This window comes from Triturus cristatus, chromosome 12 (genome assembly GCF_964204655.1).
Source record: "Triturus cristatus chromosome 12, aTriCri1.1, whole genome shotgun sequence".
Taxonomy (NCBI): domain Eukaryota; kingdom Metazoa; phylum Chordata; class Amphibia; order Caudata; family Salamandridae; genus Triturus; species Triturus cristatus.
The window spans coordinates 585842391-585869825 of record NC_140595.1 but is presented as its reverse complement, the minus strand read 5'-3'; the positions used below and the strand labels follow the sequence as shown (position 1 = coordinate 585869825).

Below are 27435 nucleotides of genomic sequence, written 5' to 3'. Positions count from 1 at the left end.
TGCGATTGGCCACTAATCCCTTCTGTTGGCATACACCAGACACATCACGTACAATCGCTGATCTATAATGTGTTGCACTATCCTGACCTGGTGAGTTCTACTGTGTCATTCCGCTATGGGCAGAACGGACAAGACGCAACAGACTGACTTTCGAGCAGCGCAAATCTAGAGACCGCGCACTTTCTAGATGTGGCCCTTCTACAAGAAACACATCTCCCACTAAATTCCCCCATGTTGCACAGCAGAGGCCTGCAAGGTAACATCCATGCTGCAGGTTTCACCACACATGCACGAGGTGTACTCACTTGGGTCAACCCTAAATCAACATTCACTTTTGTCCCATTATATACCGATACCGAAGGCAGATACGTCATTACTAGGTGTTATGGGAAGAGCATGGATTTACTTATTGTGAATAGATATGGCCCAAATTTTGATAGCCCTGAGTTTTTTACAACGCTCGCAGATAGAGTGGGTGGTCGTGGCGAGAGCCTCCAGTTATGGGGGGGTGACTTCAACCTGGTTCAGAACCCTAGTTTAGACAGATCGGGGGGACCTGAGAGGCACGCCACTGCCGCTGTGAGGGAGGTTGAGTGTGCGTTAATTAGATTTGTCTTAAACGACGTGTGGCGTCTGAAACACTGAAACATGGGAGGCTATGCACACTACTCTGCGTATCATAGCTTACACACTCGCATTGACTACTGGCTGGCAGCTAGGTCACTTTGCGACAGGGTCCGCTCATGCCAGGTGCTACCCCATAAAACTCTGACCACTCGCCGATCCTGTTGGTGATAGACACACCTAGCGGGCTTATTCCCCAGTTTACTTGGCGGTTTCCTCCCTATTCCCTACTTGATTCAGTATTCAAGGATGAACTGGCCGAGGCTATTGAGACCTTTTTTGATAAGAATGTTGGCTCCGTAGAGGACTATCAAGTTGTCTGGGAGGCTTTCAAACTCCACATGAGGGGGGTTACTATATCAAAACACTCAGGGGTACTCCGATCTATACGTAATCCCTTAACAGACTGAGAGGGGAATATCAAGCTTCTAGAGCACCGCCTGTTGACAGATGCAGACGACTCGGTTAGGAGGGAGCTTGCAGAGTTTTGGGGGGACATATCATATAACAGCCGACAACGAGATCAAGCATCTGGGTAAATATGCCACTACCAGGGCGTATGGTGAGAGTGAAAGACCGGGTTCAGTTTTAGCACAATTACTTAAGAAACGCAGGGAAATGTTGCAAACGGTGGAGGTCAGCTGAGGGGGAGCTTTTGACTGATGCCACAGAGGTGGCGGATAGATTCCGACAATATTATACCGAACTATATGCCTCTAGAAACGTTGCCACAGATGACGATATCATTGATTACTTGGCACACATACGACTCTCATGGCTCTCTAATACACATCGGGAATTCCTCATGAGACCCATCGAGAAAGATTAAATACTTCTCGCCTTAACTAGTATGAGGACAGAGTGCGCTCCGGGATCAGACGGCCTCACGGTTACATTCTATAGGGCATTCCTAGATCTATTGCTTCCGCAATTGGTTACGCTATTTGATGACGTGTGTTACGGGACGTATGCCACCCTCAATGTCTGAAGCAGCGATTGTAGCTCTTCTCAAGCCTGGTAAGTCTTCGGAGGACTGTGCGTCGTACTGCCCTTTATCTCTGCTTAATGTAGACGAAAAGATATTCACAAAAATCCTCGCTAACCGACTGGTCCCCCTAGTTCCGATCTTTTTTTAAAAACTTTATTGTGCAACATAGCATCATTACAAATATGGGCCTACAACCACCAGGGCTGGCCGCTAGTATATGCATGTCAATTGCGTGACATCACGAAGCAGCGACTGATTCCCAGAGGCTCAGCAGGGTTACAGGAAATATTCTCGGCAACTCAGAAGCTAGGCAGGATACAAATATTTTAAATTTTAAAAGAAAGCACAAACAAAGAAACAGTAAAACAAAACTCAAGGCGAGAAACAGTCTAGACGGTGTCAAGCGCCGATGGGGGGATCCCACCACACCAGGCCGAGAATCAGGAGGACAATATAGAGATGACCAGGGGGGGGGGTAGCGGCGAAGTCAGAAGAATCAGCCAAAAGGGTACAGTATTCCAAGAACCTCAGGATCAGGGGGACAGAGAAATGTCCGGGGTATCTACAAAAGGGGGCATACAGATGTTACCTCGGTAGGTGTTCCACTGACCCCAAATTCTACCCCACGCCCCAGGCTTACCCCGAACCAGGTACACCGTCTTCTCTCTGAACATGCACCAGTCCATGTTCTCCTTCCACACTGACACGGTGGGAGGCCGTCGGGAACCCCAAAGCTGCGCAATATCCCTCTTTGCAATCATGTTCCCAAGCGCCGCCCACCGAGCCTGGGCGACGTTGTAGTCATTCGGCTCCCATACATTCAACAAACATCGACGAGCCTCAGGCAACAAGGCGACCCCAGTGACACACTCCATTACAGCATGCACACGGTGCCAATACGCCGCAACCTCGCGGCACTCCCAAAGGATATGAAGGAAGGTGGCGCTCATTTCACAGCCGCGCTTACACAACCCGTCCGAAGAAAAACCCATCACAACCAGACGAGGACTCATCACATAAACACGGTGAAGAATTTTGAGCTGGACGAGACGGAGACGGGCAGGAATGGCAACCTCTTTCGGGGAGGACAGTGCGGACTGCCAGTCTTCGTCATCCAACTCCAACCCGTCTCCGGTCCAGGCCGCCCTAAGACGCACAAGGAGGTCCGCCCAATTGTTGATTAATTTCTTATAGATCAAAGAAATCGTACTATCGGGCAGATGACCATCAAGTATACGGTCCTCGAGTGGTGAAGATGCAGGGACTGTGGTACCGGCCTCGAAGACCGACAGCAAAGCGTGGCGAACCTGTACATATCTGAAGAACTCCCTCTCACTCAACTCATACTCACTCTGAAGAACCGCAAAGGATTTGACCGCACCTTTCACCCAGAGATCACCCACTCTGCTAATGCCAATCGTATCCCAGTTCTCAAAACCTTTTGTCGTCCAGAGGCATCCCAATCTGTCCGATGCAAACAAGGGGGTCGCTCGAGTCAGGCGATCCTTCCATCCCACAGCCACATTGGCATCCTTCCACACACGTACTGCGATCTTAGTGGGTCCCGTTAGGTTTCTCCCCGCCGTCCGAGAGTAGAGCGCTCTGTTGAAGTTGCCACCAGGCAACTGATATTTATCCATCTCGAAAGCCGGATTTGGACCGGGTGCATACGTAGCATGGTTGATGGCGGACAACTGGGAGGCCCAATAATACCTCCTGATGTCCGGGAGCGCAATGCCCCCGTCATACCAGGGGAGAGTCAGTTTTGCGAGAGCGATGCGTGCGCGGCCGTCCCAAACAAGCCTCCTCTGTAAACCCTCCACCTCCCGAAAGTAGGCCGCCGGAATAACATCAAAGGAGTTCTGGAGTGCGTAGAGAAATCGGGGCAGGGACACCATTTTAAAAAGTGCCGCTCGACCGAGTGGCGACAACGGCAATCTACGCCACCGAGCCACGTCCAACTTCAATCGCCGGAGAGGGGGAAGGAGATTACGCTTGTGACGGACCGCCGGGTCCATCGATACGTAGACCCCCAAGTACTTGAAACCGGAGTGCGAAATTTGAATGGGGAACCTATTCAGTAAGGGGGGGGGGGGGGGTGGGGGGGGAAGGCCACCGGAGATAACATACACACACGATTTAGACCAATTAATGATCAATCCGGAGTTTTTAACGAAAGAAGTGAGGACGTCAAATAGGACGTTAAGGGATTCACGCGGGGAGGTGAGGTACAAAAGAATATCGTCGGCGTACAATGAAACCCGGTCTTCAAATTCAGGGGTCCACTGAATGCCCTTTATCGATGGTTCCCATCGGAGCCAGGCTGCAAGTGGTTCTAGAGCAAGAGCAAAGAGCAGGGGGGACAACGGACACCCCGGCCTAGTACCCCTCCTGAGAGCGAAGGGCTGGGACACCCTACCATTGACAACAACCTGAGCTAGCGGATCCGTATATAGAAGTCTCACCCAACTAATAAATCCCGCACCGAAACCAAACTTCGCCAGCGTGGCCCAAAGATATGGCCATTCTATCGTATCAAAGGCCATCGTGACGTCCAAGGAGGCCAAGATGGCCGGCTCGGAGAGAAGCTCCGCCCTGGCGAGAACGCCGTTTAGGCGCCGCAAGTTGAGAGCAGTGTTCCGGTGCGGAATGAAACCAGATTGATCCAGATTAATCAGGTCACAGATGACAGCGAGTAAGCGATTAGCAAGGACCTTGGCGAGAATCTTCGGTTCAGCATTCAATAGGGAAATAGGCCTGTATGAGGCACAACGATCACGAGGCTTGCCCTCCTTCGGAATCACAACTATAGTGGCCAGACACTGGTCGCAAGGGAGGGAGCCAACCTCACGCAACTCCAGAAACATATCACGAAGAAACGGTGTGACTTTATCCGGGCGCAATTTATACAATTCAATAGGCAATCCATTGGGGCCCATAGCTTTGCCAGAACGAAGGGAACGAATCGCAGTAGCAATCTCGTCGGCCGACAACGACGCCTCCATACGCTCTCGATCCTCTTCAGACAGGCAGGGCAGCGCAATATCCCTCAACAAGAAACGAGAGTCATCCTCATCGGACACCGGGGAGTAGATCACACGAAAATAGTCAGCAAAACACTCCACAATCTCGCCAGGGTCAGTCACCTGCACACCGACAGAATTCTGAAGCACAGGGACCACACGGTTCGCTCTCTCCTTCTTTTCAAGCCATGCAATCAATTGACCCGCCTTATCCCCGACATCATACAGTCTACCTTGCTGTTCCCTGTACATTGTCTTGGCAGCATCCGTAACAAGGGATTTATATTCAAACTGTTTCAAGCTAAGGGCGTGGAGCCTATCCTGGGTGACACCTAAGTCTAGATCAGCCTCCAACTCCAGTATTTCGGCCTCCAGCTGCACGACCTCCCCATTCCTAGCTTTCTTGGTCTCGACTATTAATGATAGGGCCTGTCCACGAATAACAGTTTTGAAGGCTTCCCACAGGGACACCGAGGACAAAACAGACCCCTCGTTCTCCAGGAAGTAGTGGTCGAGCGACTTAATGAGGCTGTTGCGAGTCTTGGGGTTGCGCAGATGCCGAGGGTTAATAGGGGCGATCCGCCCCGCGGCTTGCGTCCCCGCGTCGAAAAGAAGCCACGCAGGGGAGTGATCTGAAATGCCCCGGGCCAAGTGTCTTACCTCCCCAATGTGGGGGGACTGGGCCGCGGGCATGAGGAAGTGATCAAGCCTGGAGAGACTCCCATGAGCCCCGAAGTGGAAGGTGTATTGACATTGCGTCGGATGCATTAACCTCCAGCAATCCACCAAACCAAAGGTGTCCAAGAACCCACCAAGCCATGATTGGGAAACGGGAAGGGCCCTGGGGGGGTGGCGATCCAGATCGCCGGACAGTACGGAGTTGAAGTCCCCACCCATGAGGAGAAGACTATCGGGGAGTTCCAGCAACATCCGACCAACATCAGAGAAAGTGGAGGTCTGGAGGCCTGGGGGAACATATATCGTGGCTAAGGAAAGAGTCTTACCCTCCCACCTACCGGTTAGGGCGGCATAACGCCCTCTGTCGTCAAGGATGACATTATCAATGTCTAGTGGGAGGGAAGACCGGACCAGAATACCAACCCCTCTGGAACCAGTGGTGAACCCGGAGTGTGCAACCAATCGGTACCCCCACCTATTCATAGCATGACACACATTGCCGACCAAATGCGTCTCCTGCAGGAGCACTACATCAGGAGTCAGACGACGCAAATAAATCAGTACAACACCCAGTTTAATACGATCCCCCAATCCATTTACGTTCCAAGATATCAACCTCAACCCACTACCCCCCATCCCCACAAGAGTCGCATGAGTCCCCCCACAGAGAGCAGGACACCTGAAACAGAGAAAGAGCCAATATGCCGCCTTGAGAAAAGAAAACCCAAACACAAACACCCCCTCCCACCCCCCAACCAAAACCCGTTACAACTCCCCCCTCCCTGCAGACTAAAAAGCCACCCCAAAATGCAGTGTGCCTGTCGCCCTAACAATCCCATTCTACAAAAAGACCCCGGAGGAGGAGAGAGGCCCGTCTCCACCCGCCACCCGGACGCGAACTACTATAAGGCAAAATATACAAAAGGAGTAGAACCCAACTGAGCAATGTCCGATTGTCAGGGTTAGGGACCAAAAGGTCACTTCGGTGTAGTCTCACCACCCTCGGCACCGCCAGGGTGCCCCGTCCGATCTCCCCGACCAGGCAGGGAATCCAACCAGTCACTCACATTGTCCGGTCGCTCGAAAAAGAAGGTCCGTTGCTCGTATTCCACTCGAAGTCTGGTAGGGAAAAGCATAGCATACTTCAATCCCAGGTCCCGGAGACGTCGCTTAACCCCCTGAAAGCCCATCCTCTGTCTCTGGACAAGTTGAGTGAAGTCCGGGAAAAAATTGACAGAGGAGTTTTCAAAGTTCACCGGGCCGTGTAGTCTCGAAGCCTGCAAAATCGCATCACGGTCTCTGAAATGAAAAAGTTTTGCGAGGATAGGCCTCGGAGGTGCGCCAGGCTTGGGCTTACCGCCCGGGACACGATGTGCACGCTCCACAGCGAATAACTTGCTCAGTCCAGAAGGGGCAAGATGGGTGAGGATTAAATCTTCGACCAGGAGGTCAACCGAACGAGTCTCGGGGTTCTCCGGAACACCTATGACGCGAATGTTGTTACGTCTCGCCCTGTTCTCAAAATCCTCCAGCCGATGGGACATCAGGTCGTTGGCCGATTTCAGAGTGCCAAAGTCTGTCTGAAGTTCCGACACATCGGCCGTGAGGCTGGAAGTCTTCAAATCCAATGACTGCACCTTCTCGTTAGTCTTAGACAGGTCGGCCCTGATTAGAGTGACATCAATGGCGACAGTGTCAATTTTACGAGCCAGAGCCTCATATTGCTGGCCGATGGTCTCCTTCATGCCGGTGATAGCGCCCATAATGTCCTGCAGGGACAGGTCCACCGGGGCAGAAGGGTCGTCTCTGGCGTCCTCCGGGGTACTGCTGGAGAGCCCGGGGGATCCTTTGGCTTGAGTGTAACGGTCCATAACATTTGTCTGGAACGGTCCCCCACGAAGAGACGTCTTGGTCTTCCGCTTCTCGGGTTCACCCCTGCCCGTCATGTTGGAAGATGCACCCCGGAGGGGCCCGCAAGACCTGGTGAAAATGGCCGCCGGCAGGTCGGGCACCAACAGGCCAAGAAACTGGCTCGTACGGTCCAGAGAAAGTCACGACTTGACCAAAGAGGCTATAATGAGGAGGCAGCGATGACACTAAATGGGGGGTGGATTGGTCCACGGCCGAGCGAAACTGTCTCTCAATCAGACCATGTCAGGATCCGGAAACGAAACCAAAAGTGGGGGTACGGCCACCGATGAGGTGCCAATGCCGTTGTTGTTCAACTACGTCCCGGCTCCACGAATCACCAAGTCCCCGGCACGGCCTTCAGGTGGGCCTCAAAAGTTCAAAGTGCTACAATTCTGCTCGCCCAAGTCCGATTCAAATTCTGGAAAGAGTTATGGACTCAGTCGAGGTTCACCTTCAAGAGTCCGTCCGCGAAATCAGGATATCATCAGGATAAATTGCGACGAGTGGCGAGGGTCCGGGGAGCCCTGTGCTCACGCGACCATCTTGGATGCGCGCTAAGCTCCTCCTCCCCTAGTTCCGATCTTGGTTGCGCCGGAACAGGCCGGGTTTGTGCCTGGTAGAAATTTAACTTACAACCTACGCACGGTCTTCGGTGCATTGCAACACATCAAGCCAGAAACTCCAGCGGTAGCGGTCTTCCTAGATATAGCTAAGGCATTTGATTCTGTGGAGTGGCCGTTCATGACGCACGTACTAACTAGGATGGGAGTGAGCCCAGTTTTCCTACAACTAGTCAGCACACTTTATAGCAGACCCACGGACAGAATTAAAATAGGCAACATAGTGACAGACTATTCGCATATCACAGGGCACCAGACAAGGCTGCCCATTATCTCCGCTGCTTTACGCACTAGTGGCAGAACCTCTAGCCTGCCTGCTCCGGGAATATCATCAGAATCGGGGTATATGTTTTCCACGCTACAAAATTATAGTATCCACATATGCGGACGATACACTTTTGTACGTCAGACAACCTGAATCGAACCTCTCTGCAGTTCTCCGTGAGGTGGTACGCTTTGGAGTTCTCTCAGGTCTACATGTTAACTGGCTGAAGTCCATCATCTTTCCGCTCACCCCGAACACCCCTCAGTTTGACCCACACTATCCCCTACAGTGGACCACAGAGGCGGTAAGGTAATTGGGTATTAAAATACACACGGAGTCCGACAGTCTTCAGGGAAAATTTTGGGACGACCTTTAGCAAGTTGGAAGATGATGTTGAGAAGTGGATAAAGCTTCCGTTGTCTCTTCTCAGCAGAATATCCATCATGAAAATGGTGGTGCTACCACGACTACTGTTTTTATTCACCAATATTCCTATGGTTCTCCCGCGCGTCTTCTTTGATCGCCTCACCTCACTGATGGTCCGGTAGGCTTGGGCGGGTAAGCAACAGCGAGTGAAGTGGCAGATACTGGTACTGCCTTACTCTATGGGCGGACTTGGCGTGCCAGATTTTAATTTATATTAAAGGGCTGCACAGGGTGCGCATGCATATTACTGGATGCACGGCTCCCCAGACATACCACACCTACGTATCGAACCTGCAGTTGCTGACCCACTTTCCCTCCCAGCAATGTTGTTTCAGCCTGCTGATCGTAGTACATGCATCTTAGATTCTATCAATGCCACGACGCACGCCTGGCACTACCTACTGCAGTTACAGGCTGGTGCGATACTTTACTCACCGTCAACACTGCTAGACTGGTGCACATGGCTATCACCCTGCAGGGAGAGGGGGGTCACACAGGCACTTCTCACACTGGGTATAGGCACTGTAGGGGAGCAGTTTGATAGGGGGGGTGGCCAAAAAGCTGGGAGGATTTTAGTTCCAATGAACAGGAACCTACTATATTGACGAAATTTCAATTCCATAGAACGAAGCACGCACTGAGGGAGCTACTGGGGGACGAATACCTAGAAACACCAGAACTCGTTTCTTTAACACTCATTATACGGGCGAAATCCCCAAAGAGCATAGTAGCGACTATTTATAACTCATCTATGATATACAGAGTGAACCACTACACCAAGGCACACTTGGCAGGGCAGCGAGACTTGAACATGGAAATGGCTGACACTATGTGGACCTATTGCTGCACCAGTACAAAGCGGACCTCACTTAACGGCAGGCACCGACTGATACACTTTAAATATCTAAACAGGGTTTACTACACGCCGGAGAGGCTACATAGGTATGGATTGCAAGAGAGCACGACATGTGATCGCTGCCATGCACAATTAGCTGATTTCCTCCACCTGGCCTGGTCATGCCCTGGCATAGCGGCATTTTGGGTCTCAGTCTTTAAGGAAATCGGGCACATCACGAATCTAACCCATGACCGCGACCCAGCGCTGGCACTATTAGGCGACTCCAAGCTAATCCCAAAAGGGGTATATCGGCTGGTTGATATGGGAATGCTGATGGCCAAACGTAGGGATGATATTAACTGGTCTCGTGGTCCTCTCCCTATGATCTCTCAGTGGAAGAACAACATGATATTCTGCAGTACACAGACTGAGCTTTTCAGTGTGCTTCTCCCCCCACGTAATAGGCCCAAAAACTTCTGGGAGTTATACAATACTTATCAGCACACCTCCACTAGTGGTATGAGTGATTCGCCCGTCCAAACACATAGTTAGTACACTTACGCCACGGGAACACCATTGCTCACTTTGCAGAAGGGACCGTCCTCTACCCTCTGTTGGGACAAAATTCCAATATGCTGGATCACCAGTGGGTCATTTGAAATACATGATCATACGTGGGAATTCTATGTGTTTTTTTCTTTTATTGTGTCTGATTATCTGTATTATCACCAACTGATATCACTTGATGCAGGTTACATCTGTATGAACTATGTAATGTGCCATTGCAATGTTGAGTCTCGCAGTTGAATGTTCTATGAAAAACAATCGAAATAAATACATTAAAAAAAACTAGGCTTCAAGGATAGGAAGCCAGTCAAGCAGCTCAAGCGTATGCTAACCAGCAGAGGGTGACCAGTCTAGCGCTCCTAGCTCAGGAATTGGATGCTTGGGTGGAGTCCAATTTGTCAATGGAAGCAATTTCTTCTTCCTGGGAAGGAGAATCAGCAAGTAGACCAGTTTTGTCCAGTATCTTCCTTTCTGAAACTCAATGCATCTGAGCCAACTAGACTTACAGGAAATCCACTAGAGGTTTGGTCAACCCTGGATCGGTTTGCCACAGAAAAGAAAGCTTTACTTCCAGCTTTTCATTCAGTGACACAAGGGAATGCCCAAAGAGGTACAGGGTCAAGACCGCGGGGCAACAGCACTGGCTGAGACAAAGGAACAGGCACTTACTGGGCACAGGTCGCTAAGAGCTGGGCTGAGACCGAGAGTGGGGGCGACGAGTCCAAAGGACATCTACATTGTGATATATCCACTAACGAGTTTGTAGACGACATGGTTCTTCACTGCCAGAAGGAGCGGACCGCTACCCAGGGTATAGGAGAGGGGCAGCAACTCAAATCTCCTATGCATGACTCACCCTCACTGGCTGCTATTTACGACCTCTTGGGCACTCATAGGAATGAATACAAAAAGGGTTCAGCCTCGCTAAAAATATCTCATTTGAAGACTCAAGCTTCACTGCAGAGAGTATCTAAACAGCTGAGTCCAATGAATGCAAGAGAACCCGAAGCTGAACAAAGGATTTCAGAGCTCGAGAAAAGGCCAAGGTGGTGGAGGAGCATTTGGAACACCATAAGAATTTCATACTTCCAGCTGTTTATTCAATGATTTAGTCTCAAAAGGTACGATGCTAGGAAGCTTTGTCCATTACTTGACCGGTTTATTAGCTCTATGCATTCCCCTCCATCTCCTTCTGACCAGGGTACTCAAAAAGATAATTCAAGAGAAAGTTCAGGTTCTTTTGGTAACTCCTTGCTGGCCTCGGAAAAAACACTATCCTGTACTCCTCAGGTTAGCGGTTTCCGACCCCCTAATTTTTTCCAACTGTACCCTTCCCTCATCTGGCGCTCACCTTACAGTCTCTTCTCTTCTAAAACTCTGGATTGGGGGAGAATTGAGGAGACGATTAACAGAGTTGGGATTTTCTGAGGAATTGCCCTTATCGATCCATTCTAGAACAACAGCTATCTAGTCAGTGGAAACATTTTGTGCCTTGGTGTGTATCAAATGGAGACATTCCTCTCCCGGTCCCCTACGTTGATTTTTGTTAGGTCTCGCCTGACCCAGCGCATGCGCTGGTCTGGCGAGACTTATTGAGAGGGCTCCAAAAAGTGCTACCAGGCCAGCCTAAAGCTAGAGTGCATGTGCGCGGGCGACTTTTACCGCGATTACTTTCACGTTAGCGGCCGCACGGCTGCTTGGATAGCCAATAGGTCTCGCTTTTGGGACCTTATAAGTGTTTAGTTATGCAACTGTTGCATGGCTAAACACTTATAAGGTCCCAAAGGCGAGACCTATTAGCTATGCCAATGCTTGTTGGGGTTGGCGGTCTCTACTTTGGGAGGTCAATGAGCTGGTATTAGAACCTTTAGAGCAAAGAATGCTCACGATTTGGAATCCCTTGCTTTCAGACTTTTAAAGAGCTTTTCCAACAGAAAACTGGTCATCTATTCTTCACTTCTCCCACTGGATCTTCTGATAATACGGAGAGCTTTACAAAGCTCTTTTAAACCTCTGGTCACAGTGACTCCTAAATTTCTAACCTTCAAAGTATTGTCCATGGCGCAATAACATCAAGCATGCATCTAGGTGGGACTTGCGCTCTTTGATTCATGACCCTTTTTTGAATTGTGTTTTTCTGACAATACTATCTTCAGAACAGACCTAGCTATTGGTTTTAAACGTAAAATACCTATTTTTATATAGATGAGGACATTGGTTACCAGTTTTTCCCTCTTCAAATTCAGATTATGAAGAACGATTGCCTTTATTAGATGTGTATAGAGTACTTTTAATAACTTGAAATTTTAGGAAACTTACATTTGTGTGTCACTTTTGGTACGCTCAGTAAGTGATTGGGACTCCTACGAGCAGGTGGATAAGACAGACAGTTTGCTTGGCTTAGGAGTTAAGCAGATCTTTTTGGGACAGGTCAGGGAATGTCAACTAAAGGTATTTTTTACTTTTGGGCAGCCTTCAAGGGTAGTCACAAAGCCGTGTACAGTGCTGCTTCCTGGGCTTCACCAAATATATTTGTGTCTCATTCCAGAATACACATACGGGGGTTACAAAGTCAGACACTTTTGGCTCAGGGGTGCCTTCTACAGTAAGTGAATAAATTGCCTTGTTTGTGACTCTCATATAATAAAGCACAGGGTGTAGCATTATTGATTGGTCTACGTTGTTCTTCCTTGTGGTCTTAGAATGTCACCTTCATTTAGCAGGATAAAATGAGTGTAGCTTGGGTACATCAAAATTATTCGAAAACTGGGACGAGGAAGACATAGGAGGAGGTAGTCTTCAGATTAATTACCGTTAATATTCATTACTTTGAGTCACTGTCTTCCTAGTCACAGTCCTACATACTCAGCCTCCTTGCCCATCACAATTCTATACAGTTATTCAATCAATTTACTTTATTTCGGTTAATTAAAACCATAGAGATAAAAAGCATAAAAACACAGACGGTGCAAGTAAAAACATGACTTTACTAACAAATATTATATAGACAATTTCTCTTTTAATCTAAGCGCACCAATATTACTAAAATACTGAGGACTCCTTGGCTCCAACTGTAACTTCTAAAGAGGGAGTAGCGACATCTTAGAGAAAAGGAGTATTTACAGCCTTCCAGAAGGCACTACAGTCCATTAAAATGCTGGCAGCATGCAATTTGTCCCATGCCTTCTTCCTTAAGGTTTTTTTCCTCATAAAGATGAATTATAATTAGACCTACAGGCTAAAACCTCTTATACATTCAAGAGATCTTTTTTAAAGACTGCATAACTTCACGATGGGCAACAATGCAAGAGGCATCAAACCAGTGCTCACATTTACACGGTTTCTTTGAAAATGGGATCATTAGCAAACCTTTTGCTGACAGATTAATGCAGCCCGTCTTCCTTAAAGAAAACGGGACAGTAGTTAAAAAAGACAAGTTTATTTTGTTTAACAGGAGGCAGTGGTCCTTTGGTCCTCTTGAACTTTTTTTTACGTTCACAAAGGGGGAGGATCCATTCCATTTGAAAATTGGTTACCACCTCCTCTGATGTGTTGGTAAAATATTGGATTTTAGTTGCAAAGCAGTGATACATAGCATAGTGATTTAGTAATTGGAAGGAGTGCCTACAACAAGCCGCTTCCAAATACCAATCAATATCAATTTCTAAAAACACACTTAGTGATTCAGAAACACCTTTTTGAATCGCTAAAAGCATTCAGTCGATGACAAAAAAAAGTTTTAAGATTTGCAAACCATCTGATTTATCGATTTCGAGGATTTGCAAATGCTAAAAACCCTTTGTACATCTAGCCCTAGGTTGCCAAACAGAACAGACATTTTACTCAGGCCAAATCACAGGCCACTTTCCCTGCCGGTAAAGGCAAAAAATCCTCACCTGCTTCTAGAATTCAACACTGCAACAACTGTTAATCTAGAGCAATACAGTGAGATGACAGTATTCCTGCTCACTATGGAAGGTAAGCATGGTGCCCCCCTCCGGACCACAGATCCTCACTATAGACGGCAACCCATTATTACAATGGACCTCAGTGCACATGCAAAATCTTGGTTCATGTCCAGGACCAAAAAAATGTTCAGAAATACCAGAGATTTGCTTTGTGGGTAACTAAGAGCCATGGTAAATATTTGCAAAACCACACGCTTAATCTTCTAGTCCCAACCATTAACACCCTCTTAATATAACCAGTTAAAACCAATATCTAATTAAAGAAAACAAGTAACCTCCTCCTCTGTATTTTAATCACCCAATAGTTTGCTCTGAAAATGCAATAAAATAAGGACTCCATATGCCTATGGTTAAATTCCATATTTTCTTTGTGTTTATATTTTGAGACTTCCTAAAGTTCCACTACTGTCAGAACTCCTGATTTTCTCTAATGTTTTTCCCCCCAAAATAAAGTATGGCGAGTCTCCCGTTCCAAAGCATTTTAACCCTTTGGGAACCTGGTTGCTTTTCTGGGAATGCCCACCAACAAAACCACAAAGCCATCAATGTCAAATCCAATTGTCAGTGCTTTTGAGCACCTTTTCATGAGTATTACACAAACATGTTATAACACAACACTAGACGAGAACATCTTTAAGAAATTCACAGTTCTATATGTGTTGATGCAGAGGGACCGCTGTTTAGTCTTTCCATTCAGCTACATACCAGTGCACTGGAGTCCTTGTGTCTGGAGCGGGGAACTAATCCCCAGGAGAACATGTGCACTGAGAGTGTGTGTGCTAGCTCAGGATTCACTAGCTTCTGCAGTGTAGGCATCAGGAGATTAGAGTAGAATTGTTCGTCCCCGACTGCCGTCAAGTAGGAAGTAAAGAGTAAGCTCCCTCCGCCAAGGATTATCAATGCATCTTTCAGTTGCTTCTGGAAAATAAAATCAGCCTGTGAGGATTCTAAAACGTGTTTTGAAAATCCTGCAAAACTGTGTGGGAAAGAATCCTTATAATATACAAAATTCCATCATTATCATGCAGAGGGGAACAAATGTAGCTGCATCAAGGATTTATTCCTGCTATCCGAGACGGAGGGCTAACCTATAGTCTTTTTAAGGATTCTGTTGGGATGTCAAAAGTACCGGGAGAGGAGGGGTTCGCTAGGGTGGACATTACACTAAACAGTCTACTGTACTCAGACAAAGATCTGCAATATGACTGAGAATTACCTTTACATTTTTTTTCTGCAAGACTGAGATGAATTTCACCAACTTCCCAATTAAAATTGGCCATTAGGATTCAACGAGTTTGAACATTGTTCAGAAAGGACTGTCCTTTGCAAGGATTTCACTAAAGAAGATTTGTGAAGTCAAGGGATGTAGAGGGGAGAACATGCAGTGAATTTGCGGAAACAACCACTCACTCAACAAGCATTTGCAATGCAATAGGTCTCGCATTAGTAAAAGTTTGAGCTTTTGGCGTTGCAAATAATAATGCAACACCAATAGCTCTAATTTTTAGTAATGCGAGGCCTATTGCCAACAGACAGCTACACAAAAATAACGATGAACACAAAAATCACTCTCAATAGAAAGCAACAAGCTCCAGACTCCAATGCCAAACAATTGCTTAACCTCAGGGTGACGGGGTGCCAGGTCGAACATTCGCAAAATGTTTCAGTTACTCTCTCCATCTCGACGGCAGGATACAGTATTGTTGCATAGTAACAAAATAATTAATCATAAATAATTTGTAAAACGTGAAAACTTGTGCCGTGGTTGCGTTGAAAGGTGGGCCAGGCGTTCCTCCAGTGATTGCGGCCTTCAAATGCACAGGATGTCTTTTTAATTCAACTGCTGATTAATATATTTAAATTCAATTAAAGAAACGAAACAAAAAGCTAAATGCTGGCAGTACTGACCCAGCCTGAATCACCCGGGGACGCGTGTAGGTTTCCAAGAAATTTTTGTTCCATTTACTGCTGCGCTGTGAAAGGCGTTAACGAAGGGGTTGTGTGGTGCCCGAGGCGGATTCTTAGATCTTAATCATAAAAGCCTTACGCACGCACACCCAGATCGACTTAGATAGAGTGGCACAGACATCCATGCCCATGCACTTTTAAAGAAATACACAAACCCGCACACTCAGCTAGAAGGGAATTCACACACAAAGGCGGCCAAAAAGATTACATTATGGACTTGGCCCATTTAGAGGTGCTGGCAATGGTAAAATCGACCGAAAATTATGTTTTTACTAAATGTAAATGCAGGTACGTAGCTTCAGATGGGCTGTTTGGGCGGGACACCCCCTTATGATTTCTCAGTCCGGTCATGCTGCGAATTGCCATGCCAGGGTGCAAGGCGGGCGATCAATGGGCAGGTACCGCCGCCATGGCACCTCATTTACGAAGAGTCAAGAGAACAGTTAATGCTATTTACAACCAGCTCTGATAATATGAAAAGACAAGCGTGACCAAGGCGGACCGCACTGAAAGCGGACCACGCTGAAAATAAAGATACACAATACCATCACAAAACACATGCCAGCAGGGGGAGGAGAGGCTGTCAGGCCGGGGGCACCCACCTTCCTGCGCAGCCGCAGCTGGCCGGTAAGGATCGCCAGCAGGGTGGGGTCAGGCTCCTTCACACTCACGCACACATGCCAGCACGGGGTGTCAGGCCGATCACGTGCACATGCCAGCAGGGGGTATCAGGCTTGTCCACACTCACTCACACATGCCAGCAGGGGGGGTGTCAGGCTCGTTCCAACTCACTCACACATGCCAGCAGGGGGGTGCCAGGCTTGTTCACACTCACACATGCCAGCAGGGGGTGTCCGGCCGATCACTCTCACATGCCAGGAGGGGGTGGGGAGGGTGTCTGCCGGGGGCACCCACCTTCCTGCGCAGCCTCAGCTGGCCGGTAAGGATCGCCAGCAGGAGCATCTTGAGCAGCAGTGTGTTCTCCATCCTCGTGGCCGTGCGAGGGCTGCTCTCTGCCGAGGGCCACCGAGCAGTGCGTGGCTGCGCTGGGAAGAGGCACTAGGTAGTCAAAGGGGGGAGAAAGGTGACTCAAAGGGCAGGGAGTAAGACAAAAGGGGGTCGAAGAGGAGGCAGGGAGAGGAGGGGAGAGAGCTGCGAGGGAGGAAGAGAGGGGGCCTCAACGGGCGGGAGAACCTGAGCGTGGGCTGAAACGCCGGAGGGAGGGAAAGCGAAAGCACGCCATGCGCGCGTTGAGGGATACGCATGCACTGGCTGAGGGCGGCTGGTGCGTGTGTGTTTGTTGGCGCAGAACTCGGCGAAGCAGGCGCTGCAGGAGTTCAGCAGGTGAGAGCAGGCAGAGTCGGAGTACAAGATGACCAGCGGGTCTTCCCGGGAGTACATGCCGGCCCAGCGACTGCGAAATATTCGTTGTTGCTCTGAATTGCGCTTGCATTAGTGGTTTGCCTACCAGGCACTAGGACCGGGGGCTCATGCCGATATGTTTAGCTGCCCAGGGACTGCCCCAGGGTAGCCAGCGATGGGGGTGGCTGGCCCGCTTTGGATTACACTCGGGCAAGACTGCCCGCGAGTTCTCTCCTCGCTTCCCCCTTCAGCCAGACCGGGTTTCCTGACAGCCGGGATCACAGATCCTTTATCCTGTCCCTAGGGGGGGTGATAGCACGACGGCCTAGGGGTGCAAGGCACACAACACGCGTTGTGTAGAGCAACCCAACATAATGGCTAGAGCGTGGGACTTTGAAGCTGGGGAATCCAGTTCGAGTCTCGGCACCGACCCTCAAACATCCGGTGATTCTGGGCAAATCGCCTAGCTCCCAGCGCTAAAAAGGAATGGGCCCGCTTGAATGAAGGCGGCAGTATAGGGCGCCCTGAGCACCAACCCTCCCGTTCGCTATTAGCGGATGTAGCGCGGCATGTAGTATGACGGAGCGCGCATAAGGCTCGAACCTGTTAATATGTACACATTGAAATGGCGCAAGGGGCGCGAGCACTGGAGTTCGAGGGCTAGGTAATTACCGCAGCATGTGGGTACCAAGGTACAGGTGGCGCAGGTCCATCGTACCTCTCTGGTGTGGTTCTTGTATTTTTACCGCTGCGCCATAGCCATAGTTCAGGAATTTTTGCTTTTTGCTTCACTGGTTTTTGACATATTGAGGCTGTGGGCCTGCCAATCAGACCCCCAGCCTGCTGTTCTCTCTACTAAATTAAAACTATGCACCCTAGGTGCATAACCAATTGGAAGTGGATCACCCTGTCAGCCCCTGTACCAGTGTACACTAGGTACCCAGGGCATTGGTGTACCCAAGGCCTGCCAGGGGCTGCAGCATGTATTATGCCACCCCAGGCTTGGCCTAACAATCTGACACAACTGGCTGATCACTCAGCTGGGGTAAGTTGGTGTAATCACCTCTTACTTAGGTGTAGTATACCTATACCTAACCTTAAATGGGACACCTGGTAACCTATGAGTCACTCCTATGGCAGGCCTTAACAATCCTGAAGGCAGAGTGCTTGGTTCCATGTGAGATGGTGCTCTGGCATGAGCTGAGCCTGTCTGCAGTGGTCGGAACGACTTCCTTCTACTGTTTCCAGATATCGTCATACCATATACTCTTAAGTGCATTATGAACCTCGCGGTTAAATGCTAACTTTGGTTTGGCTTTATCAAAACATGTCGAGTAAGGTGTCATACGAATTGGAATACTAACCCCTCGCCAATTCTGGCGACGGGGTTAGCATTCCACCCTTCTAGAGGGACACGACATGTACAGTACCTAAAACCCGGGTAAAATCAGACATAGCCTCAGCTCCACAAAATGGATGCTGCCACCACAGACACAAGTCTGCCCTCCTGCTGCTGGGAGTCCTTCCAGCTTGGGAGGTGTGGACAAAGGGTTTCCTGCCAGGGGAGGTGCGTGCACCACCCCAGACAGGATTTTGTGTATTGGTCAGGTAGGGCTTGAAAGAAACCAGACATGCCTGTGGCTCACAAGGAGCCTCGGTGCATATGCCAGTTCAAACCGGTCCTGGGGCACACCAGTCCCGGGCCTGGGGCGAGCTGGACAAAGGATTGGGGGTGTAACCACCCCCCTTCCTGGTCCCACCCATAGGGAGGGACCTAGCAGGTAGTCCGGCCCCTAGAATCCGAATAAAGGTAGGAGCTGTGTCCTAAGACTTCAGACATCCTGGAATCAACTTGAAACTAAGAAGAAGACGGGAACTTCGACGCTCTGCCGCACAGAGGACTGAAGCCAATCTCCCCTGTGGTCAGGGAGTGACCACCTTGCTAACGCAAGCACCATCCAGCGAATCAACGTCTGCTTTGCCGCCGCCTCCCGCCGGAGCCCGAGCCCAGAGACTGACAAGACCTGGACCTCCAGACCTCTCACCGCCCGATCCACAGTCCCTGCAAAGAGGAGACCCGTGGAGGCACCGAGACACGTGGAGCCAGCCATCTTGAAACGACTACGACAAGCTGACCAGTGCAACAACCGAGGCTCCCTCCAAGTTGTGCTTTGGGTCCTGAGAAGCCCAACCCTCGAGCAGCATCTGCACCAAAGGTGAGCCCTCCAGCATCTCCACGATCTGCGTGGGGCCCTTCTGCATTTTGCCACTCGACGCGCCTAACCGGTTGCTGGCCCGCTGGCTAGTGGCCATCTTGGCGACGAAATCTACGACAAACACCGCTGGTCTGGTTGCTCCAGACTGGCCCTTGCTCCCCTCCAAAGGAGCAATCCCTCTGACCTTGCCGGTCAGAACCAACAGCTGATTTCCGAATCCTCCTACAATTGCTTTTGCCAAGGCTTGTTTGCTTCGATCAAGTCGCCGACACCGCCGACAGCGAGAGCCTGCGTGGGACAGCTCGTGAGCCGACTCCTGGACGTCGTCGACCTTCAGGGACCACGTGGCTGCGGAGACAAGCTACCCCTCATCACCTGTTTGCACCCGACATCGCCTGGTACCCACCTGGTGCCACGCTGGTCACTGGCTAGTGACTGTGAACACTGTCCCCTCTGCTTACAGGTCTTCAACATCTCCGATCCACTCTTGGATCCACTGCATCTCTCCCGGACCGACCGCCTGCAGCATCTTTGTCTTCAAGCTCCACGGAACAGATAGAAGAAACCCGACGCACTTCGAGGCCTATGCACCCGCTTCCTGTGGGTGAGGTAAAGCTGGCACACCTGTGCCCAAGTGTAGTATTACATCTCTAGTGCCTGTGTTCCAAATCTTAAGTTCCTAGTCAACCCGGAAGATCTTCTTTGCAGTAACTTTGTACTTTTTACGCACCCATTGAAACCTATGGGAGCACGCGTGTGACTATTTGCTCTGCACACGCCACCCGTGGACCTCCTGGTCACTAACTGACGTTAGCTCCTTGTAGGCCCAGCGATTCTAGAGGCCCTAGGCCTTTTCCCTTTCCTGTTCGTGGTACTTATACCACTATTTTAGTATATGGTTCGAGTGGCCACCAGGGCCTATCCATATAAAGTGCAACTTCTGTGTATTCTGTGATAATCTTGTTTGACGATTTGTGCTCCTGTGCTCATAAAGAGACTAGGGGTTACTTTGAGAAATAAATACATATATATTTTGAATATATATCTGTGTGGTGTCCTTTCATTGGTATAAAAGGGGGTTGCATTTGGTAAAACAGCTGGCTTAACACGCTTCACGAGTTTAGCCTCAAAGACTGCTTAGCCTACGCTACCACTAGGGCAGCTAGTCCGAAAAGGTTGACTTACAACCACACCATAAGGGTTGCTTGGCATGGTACAAGGTGATCACTTTAACTAGTGAGCATCATATACCAGGCCAACTTCTCACACTGGGGCACACAAGCTGTTCCTTGCATAGTCCAGTTCAAACCGGCGCTGGGGCACTCCAGCCCCAGCTCTGGCGCGAAACTGGACAAAGGGAAGTGGGTGTAACCACCCCCTCCCAGGTCCCACCCATAAGGCGTGACCTAGCAGGTATCCCAGCCCCCCAGATTAGTATAAGAGTGGGAGTTGGGCCTCAAGACTTTAGATTATCCTGAACCTGCAAAACTGAACAGAAACTCTGGACCTTCGACATTCGACGAAAGAAGAAGACTGAAGAATCTCCCTTGTAGCCAAGGAGTGGCTACCCTGTGCAAACAGGCACCATCAAGAGACTACCCTTTGCTTTGCCCACGTTCTACGAGGAACCGACTGCAGAGCCTGACCAGAGCCTTGACTTCCAGACTTCTCCGACCCTGATCCACATCTACAGCAGAGCTGATATCCGTGGAGGCGACGAGCAACGTGGGACCGGCTACCTGGAAAAAGTGGCTAGTAACTTAAAGCGCAGCTTCTGAGGTACCCTCGAAGTTGTGCACCGGGGATTGAGAAGCCCCAACCCCAAGCACCATCTGCACCGAAGATCAGCCCCCCACACTCCACGAGTCCTGCGTGGGGCCCTTCAGCATTTTCCTGCTTGCCGCGTCTGTCCGGTTGCTTGCCCGCTGGCTAGTGGCCTTTGTGACGACGCACCCTGAAATCTTCTGCGCTGGTTTGGCTCCTCCAGACTGGCTCCCGCTTCTCTGCAACGAAGAAGCACCCCAGACCTTCCTGGTCTGCACCAGAAGCAAGTCCTTCGTTCTTCGTGGGTTCCGCTTGCCAAGGCTTGGTGAGTCCTAGTCCAACTTCGACGCCGCCGACAGCAAGAGCCTTCGTGGGACAGCTCGCCTCCTGGTCCTGGTCGTCCTCGACGCTTCCTGGTCCTCCTGGCTGCAGCGACAAGCTTCACCTTCACCTGCAATCTTCACGACATCGCCTGGTTCCTTCCTGGTTCCACGTGGTCACTGGCTAGTGACCTTGACTCTGTCCCTTCTGCTTGCAGGTTTCTTCTCTTCTTGATCCCAGCCTTGGGATCCACCGGACACTCTTCACTGACTGCCTGTCAGCATCTTTCTTCAGGCATCCATAGGAGTCGACGACGAAAACGACGCATCTTCACCCCTATGCACCCGCAGCCTGTGGGCTAGGTAACTTGGGTACTCCGGTGCTCATCAGGATAGTGACTATCCTAGTGTCTAGTTTTCAAGTCTCAACTTCCTAGCTACTCCGGAAGTGTCCTAAATCTACCGTTTTCTAAACTGTACTATTGCTATTGACTTTTACGCATTACGCGTGAGTGTTTCCACTCTGCACACGAATCCCGTGGGCCTCCCACTTCCTAACTAACGCTAGTGTAGTGTAGCCCCAGCGATTCCCTAGGCCTAGGCCTATTCTATTTCCGTGACAGTGGTCCTTATACCACTTACTTAGTATATGGTTTGCGTGGCCCCTAGGGCCTAACTGTATTACTTACCTGTGTGACTTAATGTATGCTTAAATAAGACTGTGTTGTACTTACCTCGAATCTCATAAAGAGTGCTGAGGGTTTGACTAGAATAAATACACTTTATTTTATATATATATATATCTGTTGTGGTGTCCTTTCATTTGGTATTCAAGGGATTATATATGGTATCACAGCTGGCTTCACATGCCATTCAGAGTTTAGCCTAAGACTGCTCTTGTCCATGCTACCACTAGGATAGCTGGTCTATAAGGTTGACTTTACAACCAATCACCATAAGGGTATTTGGACTGATATAAGGTGTACACTAGAACTAGTGACATCATACATCAGGCCAACTTCTCACATACACATTACATGCAAGCGCCAAAAGCCCTGCGGATGCCCAAATGCTGCGTTTTTAACGAGTGAATGTTCACGAAAGTGAAACTGCATGCTGACTTGCGAGGGAAGGGGGACAGGAGATGTGCACGCCGCGTGGCTGTAAGCGCGTACACCAACTCAAATCCGCCAAGAGCCTGCGCGTGCCCATCTCCTGTCCCACTTCCGAGGCAAGTCAGCAACAATAGATCTCGCTGGCGACAGCGCTTCGCGCTGCGTTCGCCAGGCGAGACCTAAAAACCAGTGATTAAAATGAAATCCATTGGTCAAGTGGCTAATAAACTACAAAAGGACATTCAAAGTGGTCAGCTAGCCCATATTATATGGGGGACTTTCAGCTAGTCTTGGCTTTTCAGTCAACAACATTACACGTGCTAATTCATGTAATTTAACTTTATTCAAAATAAATATAACCTGCTGTATTCTTAGTGCTGAATGGCTGAAAAACACACTGCTGGAGTTAGTTGGTAGTATGGTTAGTGACTCTGCAGTTTCCTTTGCTTTTAAAACCACAATTTTTTTTTTTTTAAAAGACAAAAATTGTGAACTTTGTGTCCCCTCGGGTCGTAAATTCTGTTCACTGCATCCTATCTAACACCTAGTTTTAGGCACCATACTTTGGGAAAAACAAAGTTGGTTATGCTCTACGTTGGACGGCTGCCAAGAAGAAAATTATTTATAATTCAATATGCAGGAATATAGTCATTATGCATCTATAAATGAAACCATAAAGGTTATTAAAGCAAATAAGTTACTGGTTTTCTAATATTATGGATCAGCAGTCTGAAAGATAACAACATTCATAATTTGCACAGAACTAGGATGGCCAGATGCAAAGGTAACCAAAGCTGCAAAGCTTGCAGGACCCTGACCTTTGGGAGACAGACTTCACCAAAATCAAAAATTAATTTAAAAAAATATAATATATTTTTAAGTCAACAGTCTACATTGAAAGTTGATGAGTAAGAGTGACACATGAAAGAATGAATGAAATAATATCAAGTGTGGTTATTTAACACAATATCCATGCAGGGTCTATAGTACAGGCGTTTGTGAACTCAGTGAATTTGAGAAGCAAGACAGCCTACCAAAATAATACTCAAACAGAATGTATGGGTACTAAACGGATAATGGCAGATAAGACGTTGGAAGGCTGGGCACGAAATGCAAGTGAGCGGGGGAACGGAAGAAAGAACAAATGTGTGGAGCGCAAGGCATGCGGTTGTGGAAAGAATGAAGTATACGAGGCAAGTGAAAGTCAGAGACTGGAGAAGAATTCAGATTGAAAATGGAATGGGTGATAAAAAAAATTAAAAATACAGACTCACAGCACTTTGGCGGTGGCTTCCAGCTAGCTTTTTATATCAAGACTAGTTAACAGAAGTATAAAACAATTTTTTATATCATTATACAGTATTCCTTAATCTACGGGACTAAGGACTTGCAGCCACATTGCCAAGCCTAGTGTGAAAGCATTTAGGAATCATGACACAATAAGAAACAACAAATTATGGTATAGATGTCAACACCTATAGCAAGCAAAGGGGTGACAGAAAACTGAAGTGTAAGATAATACAGCAAGTATTAGTCAGTAGGTCTTGTCTTTATAATACGAGTGCCATGCTACAATTATTGTTTAAAAAAGGCAAGTGGGGGGGCAGGAGTGGAATCAAAATCCTAGAGTAAAAGCAAACACATATTAAGATATCACAAACCTGTACTTTGAGCTCATAATTCTTTTATATAACTCGCAGACAGGAGGAGCCAGTTGATCAATCATGCCACTGAGGGCAAATTCAAAATTGGGTTTCTGCCACCAAGGTATCATACCTCAGTGGTAGAAGTCCCCTTATTGTTTTTACAGTGTACTTTTGTGATATATGACTGAAGGAGAAGAGACATCTTCCTGTTTGGGTTCTGGAGTAGCGTGCTACCTGCCGAAAAGTGCTTGGACACCTCACAGGGGTAGCAAGCACTATATAAATGCAAACCCTTTCCTTTTCTATCCCTCGACTATTCTTTTTCAATCCAAATAAACTCACATGTCCATGGCGTAAATTAATTTTGTATCTCCCTATAATAATTCACCACTAATCCGCAGGGTTCTGGAGTAGCATGCTACTCGCCAAAAAAATCGCTTTGAAGCCTCGTCAGGTGTAGTAAGCGCTAAATAAATGCAATAATAATTACAATCTTGTTTTCAGCCATAAGTACACCTTCTGACTCAAATGCCAGCCGAGTGAGTGCAGCAGGCCTCTTCTCCAGCAGCATAAAAGCCTCTGTGTGCCATGGCTTGTGCTTTTGTGACGTATGCAGATGATTAAACAAGAACAACCCTTTTAGTCATATCCTGGCAAAATAAACCGGCTGCTGTGATTTTACAGACACACCGGGAGGGGTGGGAAGCAACAATATGAGCACACGGGCAGACATTTGAAGGTGGGAAGTATTATACAAGGAGTAAGGAACAGAGTAGAAGGGAGGGAAGAAGGAGGAAAAGAAAGAAGAAAAAGAAGAACACATGCACTCTCTCAAGAGAGCTGAATGAAAAATTGAAAAGGAAAGATCCCTGAATGTGAACCATAGAATGATACAGGCCATCCTGTAACAAAGCTATTATCCAAGGAAGAACAAAGAAAAGTAGAGTAAGGGAAGCCTTTGAATGAGAAGCAAACAAATAGATAAAGCTAACCATTGGTAAGCAATGATCTGGCTTAAAGTCTTTTATACATTTTTGGTATGGGCCACAAAAGGTCTTTCGACAACAGCTCAGGCATGACCTAAAAAAGGAACCATGACCCGAGAGATATAGCGTTCAAGAGGAGCTGCTAAGACAAACCATATCGCACATGACACTTTAGCATGCTTAACAACATTGGCCTCCTAGTCAGAACAGCGATCACCAACTCCTTAACGACACAATTTTTTCAGAGACTTTAAAAATGTCATACTGTCACTGGGGCGTAGTCAACCCCGAAATAGCAAAGGATGAACAAATCCAGAGAACTCGCCCAAGCCACGACAAAACAAGCACTCCTCTGCACTTCCCCTTCCCCCACAGAGGCCTTGTCTTCTCGCTGGGGTAAGGACCCGACTAGAGGAGCTGCCCCATGTATGCTACCAGTGGTGAGTGCCCGTGGGAGCAGTGGCTGACAGTCTGCTAGGCACACCCACCGTGCCCCCTCCACACAAGATGGCCTCACCCTGAATCGGTTCTGGCCGAGCATGAGCCCAGCCTTGCAGCGACCAGCTCCTCACCCCTAAGGGAATAGACTTGGTGGAACGTTGAGACCTGGCCAGTGCTATTGGGCAGGGTTGCGCCTCCTGCTGGTTGGCAGTCCTCATTGGCAAATCAAGCACCCTGCTTGGCCCCTTGAGGCCGTATCTCCACACTTGGGGAGGATCTGAAGAGAGGGGGCTACCCAAGTATGCTTGCAGTGGCGAGCCCCTGCAGGACCAGCGACTGGGGTGCGGCGTCACAGCATCCCGTATAGGATGGCGACCTCCCCTGAACCGGCAGAGTGTACCCACCCAACGTACATGGCTGGCAGCAGGCTTATCCCTGCAGCGGTCTGTTCCCCTCCCCTGATTAAAGAGGCTTAGCGAGCCATGAGTGGCTCAGAACACAGACCGAATGGTGCTTTTGGGGGTGGCAGCAACCTGATAGACAACAGCTTCTCACTGGGCCTTTTTACAGCACTATTGGCAGACCACCTGGGTTACGAAAGGAGGGTGTTAGTGTGCAGCTCTCACACTGGAGAGAAGACCGGAGGGTGGATTTTACAGCACCTTGGCACAGGCAAGCTGCCTTTGGAGGAGTGACAGCAATTCAGCCCGGTGGTGAACATTCTGGCCTCGACAGATTCAACCACAGACTATACTGGTGCCTCCTGGGAAACTGCACTAGGTAGGTGATGTGCCTTGCAGAACTGAGGCATCTACAGAGATGGAGGCTCACACTCCCCTGGCAACTAAGTTTACACTAACCACCTACAGCATTAGACTCATGAACGCAAGTCTCCTGTAGTCTGCGCCTCCTTTTGGAGCCCTTGATTTTCAGCCCAGGATGGAGGGGGGGGCATCATGGGTCAGGTAAACACACAACTAGCTCAGTATATACATGAACCATGCAGGGAGGGGTGGATTGGTAGACAGAGCGTGCACCTGCCCCCCGCCCCCACTGGGGGTACCCAGCCACACCGAAGAGGAGGCCACCACAGTTGGAGAGATAGGCGATATAGCAGGTACATGGCCCAAGTGTGTAGCAGCCATCGAAGACATCCTCTAGATGACATCAACAAAAAAGGAGGAGCCAGGCAATTAACCACCCATGCAGAAAGGAACAGATCCAGAGCGAGAACCAGCTGCCTTACTGGACAACACAGAAGCCCCACTAAAAGCTTCATGATGTACTAATTCACAGAGATTAAGAATTAAATTGGTGCCATCCGCTTGGAACTTAAACAAAATCTCTCAGAGATACAACTGGATATAGAGGATTTTATGGCTCTCACCTGGTGGACATAAATCAACAATTGTTCCCACTCCAGGAAAAAAGGAAGTTTTGGAAAATTGATCATTTTGAGGAGGAGGCGTGTATGTATATATACATACACCCAGTGTGGTGAGCGAAACGCGTCATCCTGTCATGAAATAAATCAGTGGTGAGCGAAACGCGTCATCCTGTCATGAAATAAATCAGTCATCAGCACTAATTTTGAAGTCTGTGTCCCGTTTGAGCGAACAAGCGCCTTGGGATATGGATATATATATTACCTACTGGCAGTCGCCAGTAGGTAGTTATAGTTAAGACCTATTTTCCATAGGAAATTCGCA

At 48.7% G+C, this 27435-nt stretch overlaps 1 protein-coding gene across 3 annotated transcripts in view; it reads right to left on the bottom strand.

The window, feature by feature from the left end:
• The window catches only part of DHODH (dihydroorotate dehydrogenase (quinone)), a 212406-nt gene that overhangs the window by 164663 nt on the left and 20308 nt on the right, over nt 1-27435 (bottom strand). For 2 of the 3 annotated variants that reach the window (XM_085637375.1, XM_085637376.1), the window contains exon 2: nt 14614-14826. The exons of the other annotated variant lie outside the window; for it this stretch is intronic. In XM_085637375.1, the coding sequence (XP_085493501.1) occupies nt 14614-14826 (213 nt within the window). The remainder of the gene's footprint in view (nt 1-14613; nt 14827-27435) is intronic. 3 annotated transcript variants of the gene reach the window in all.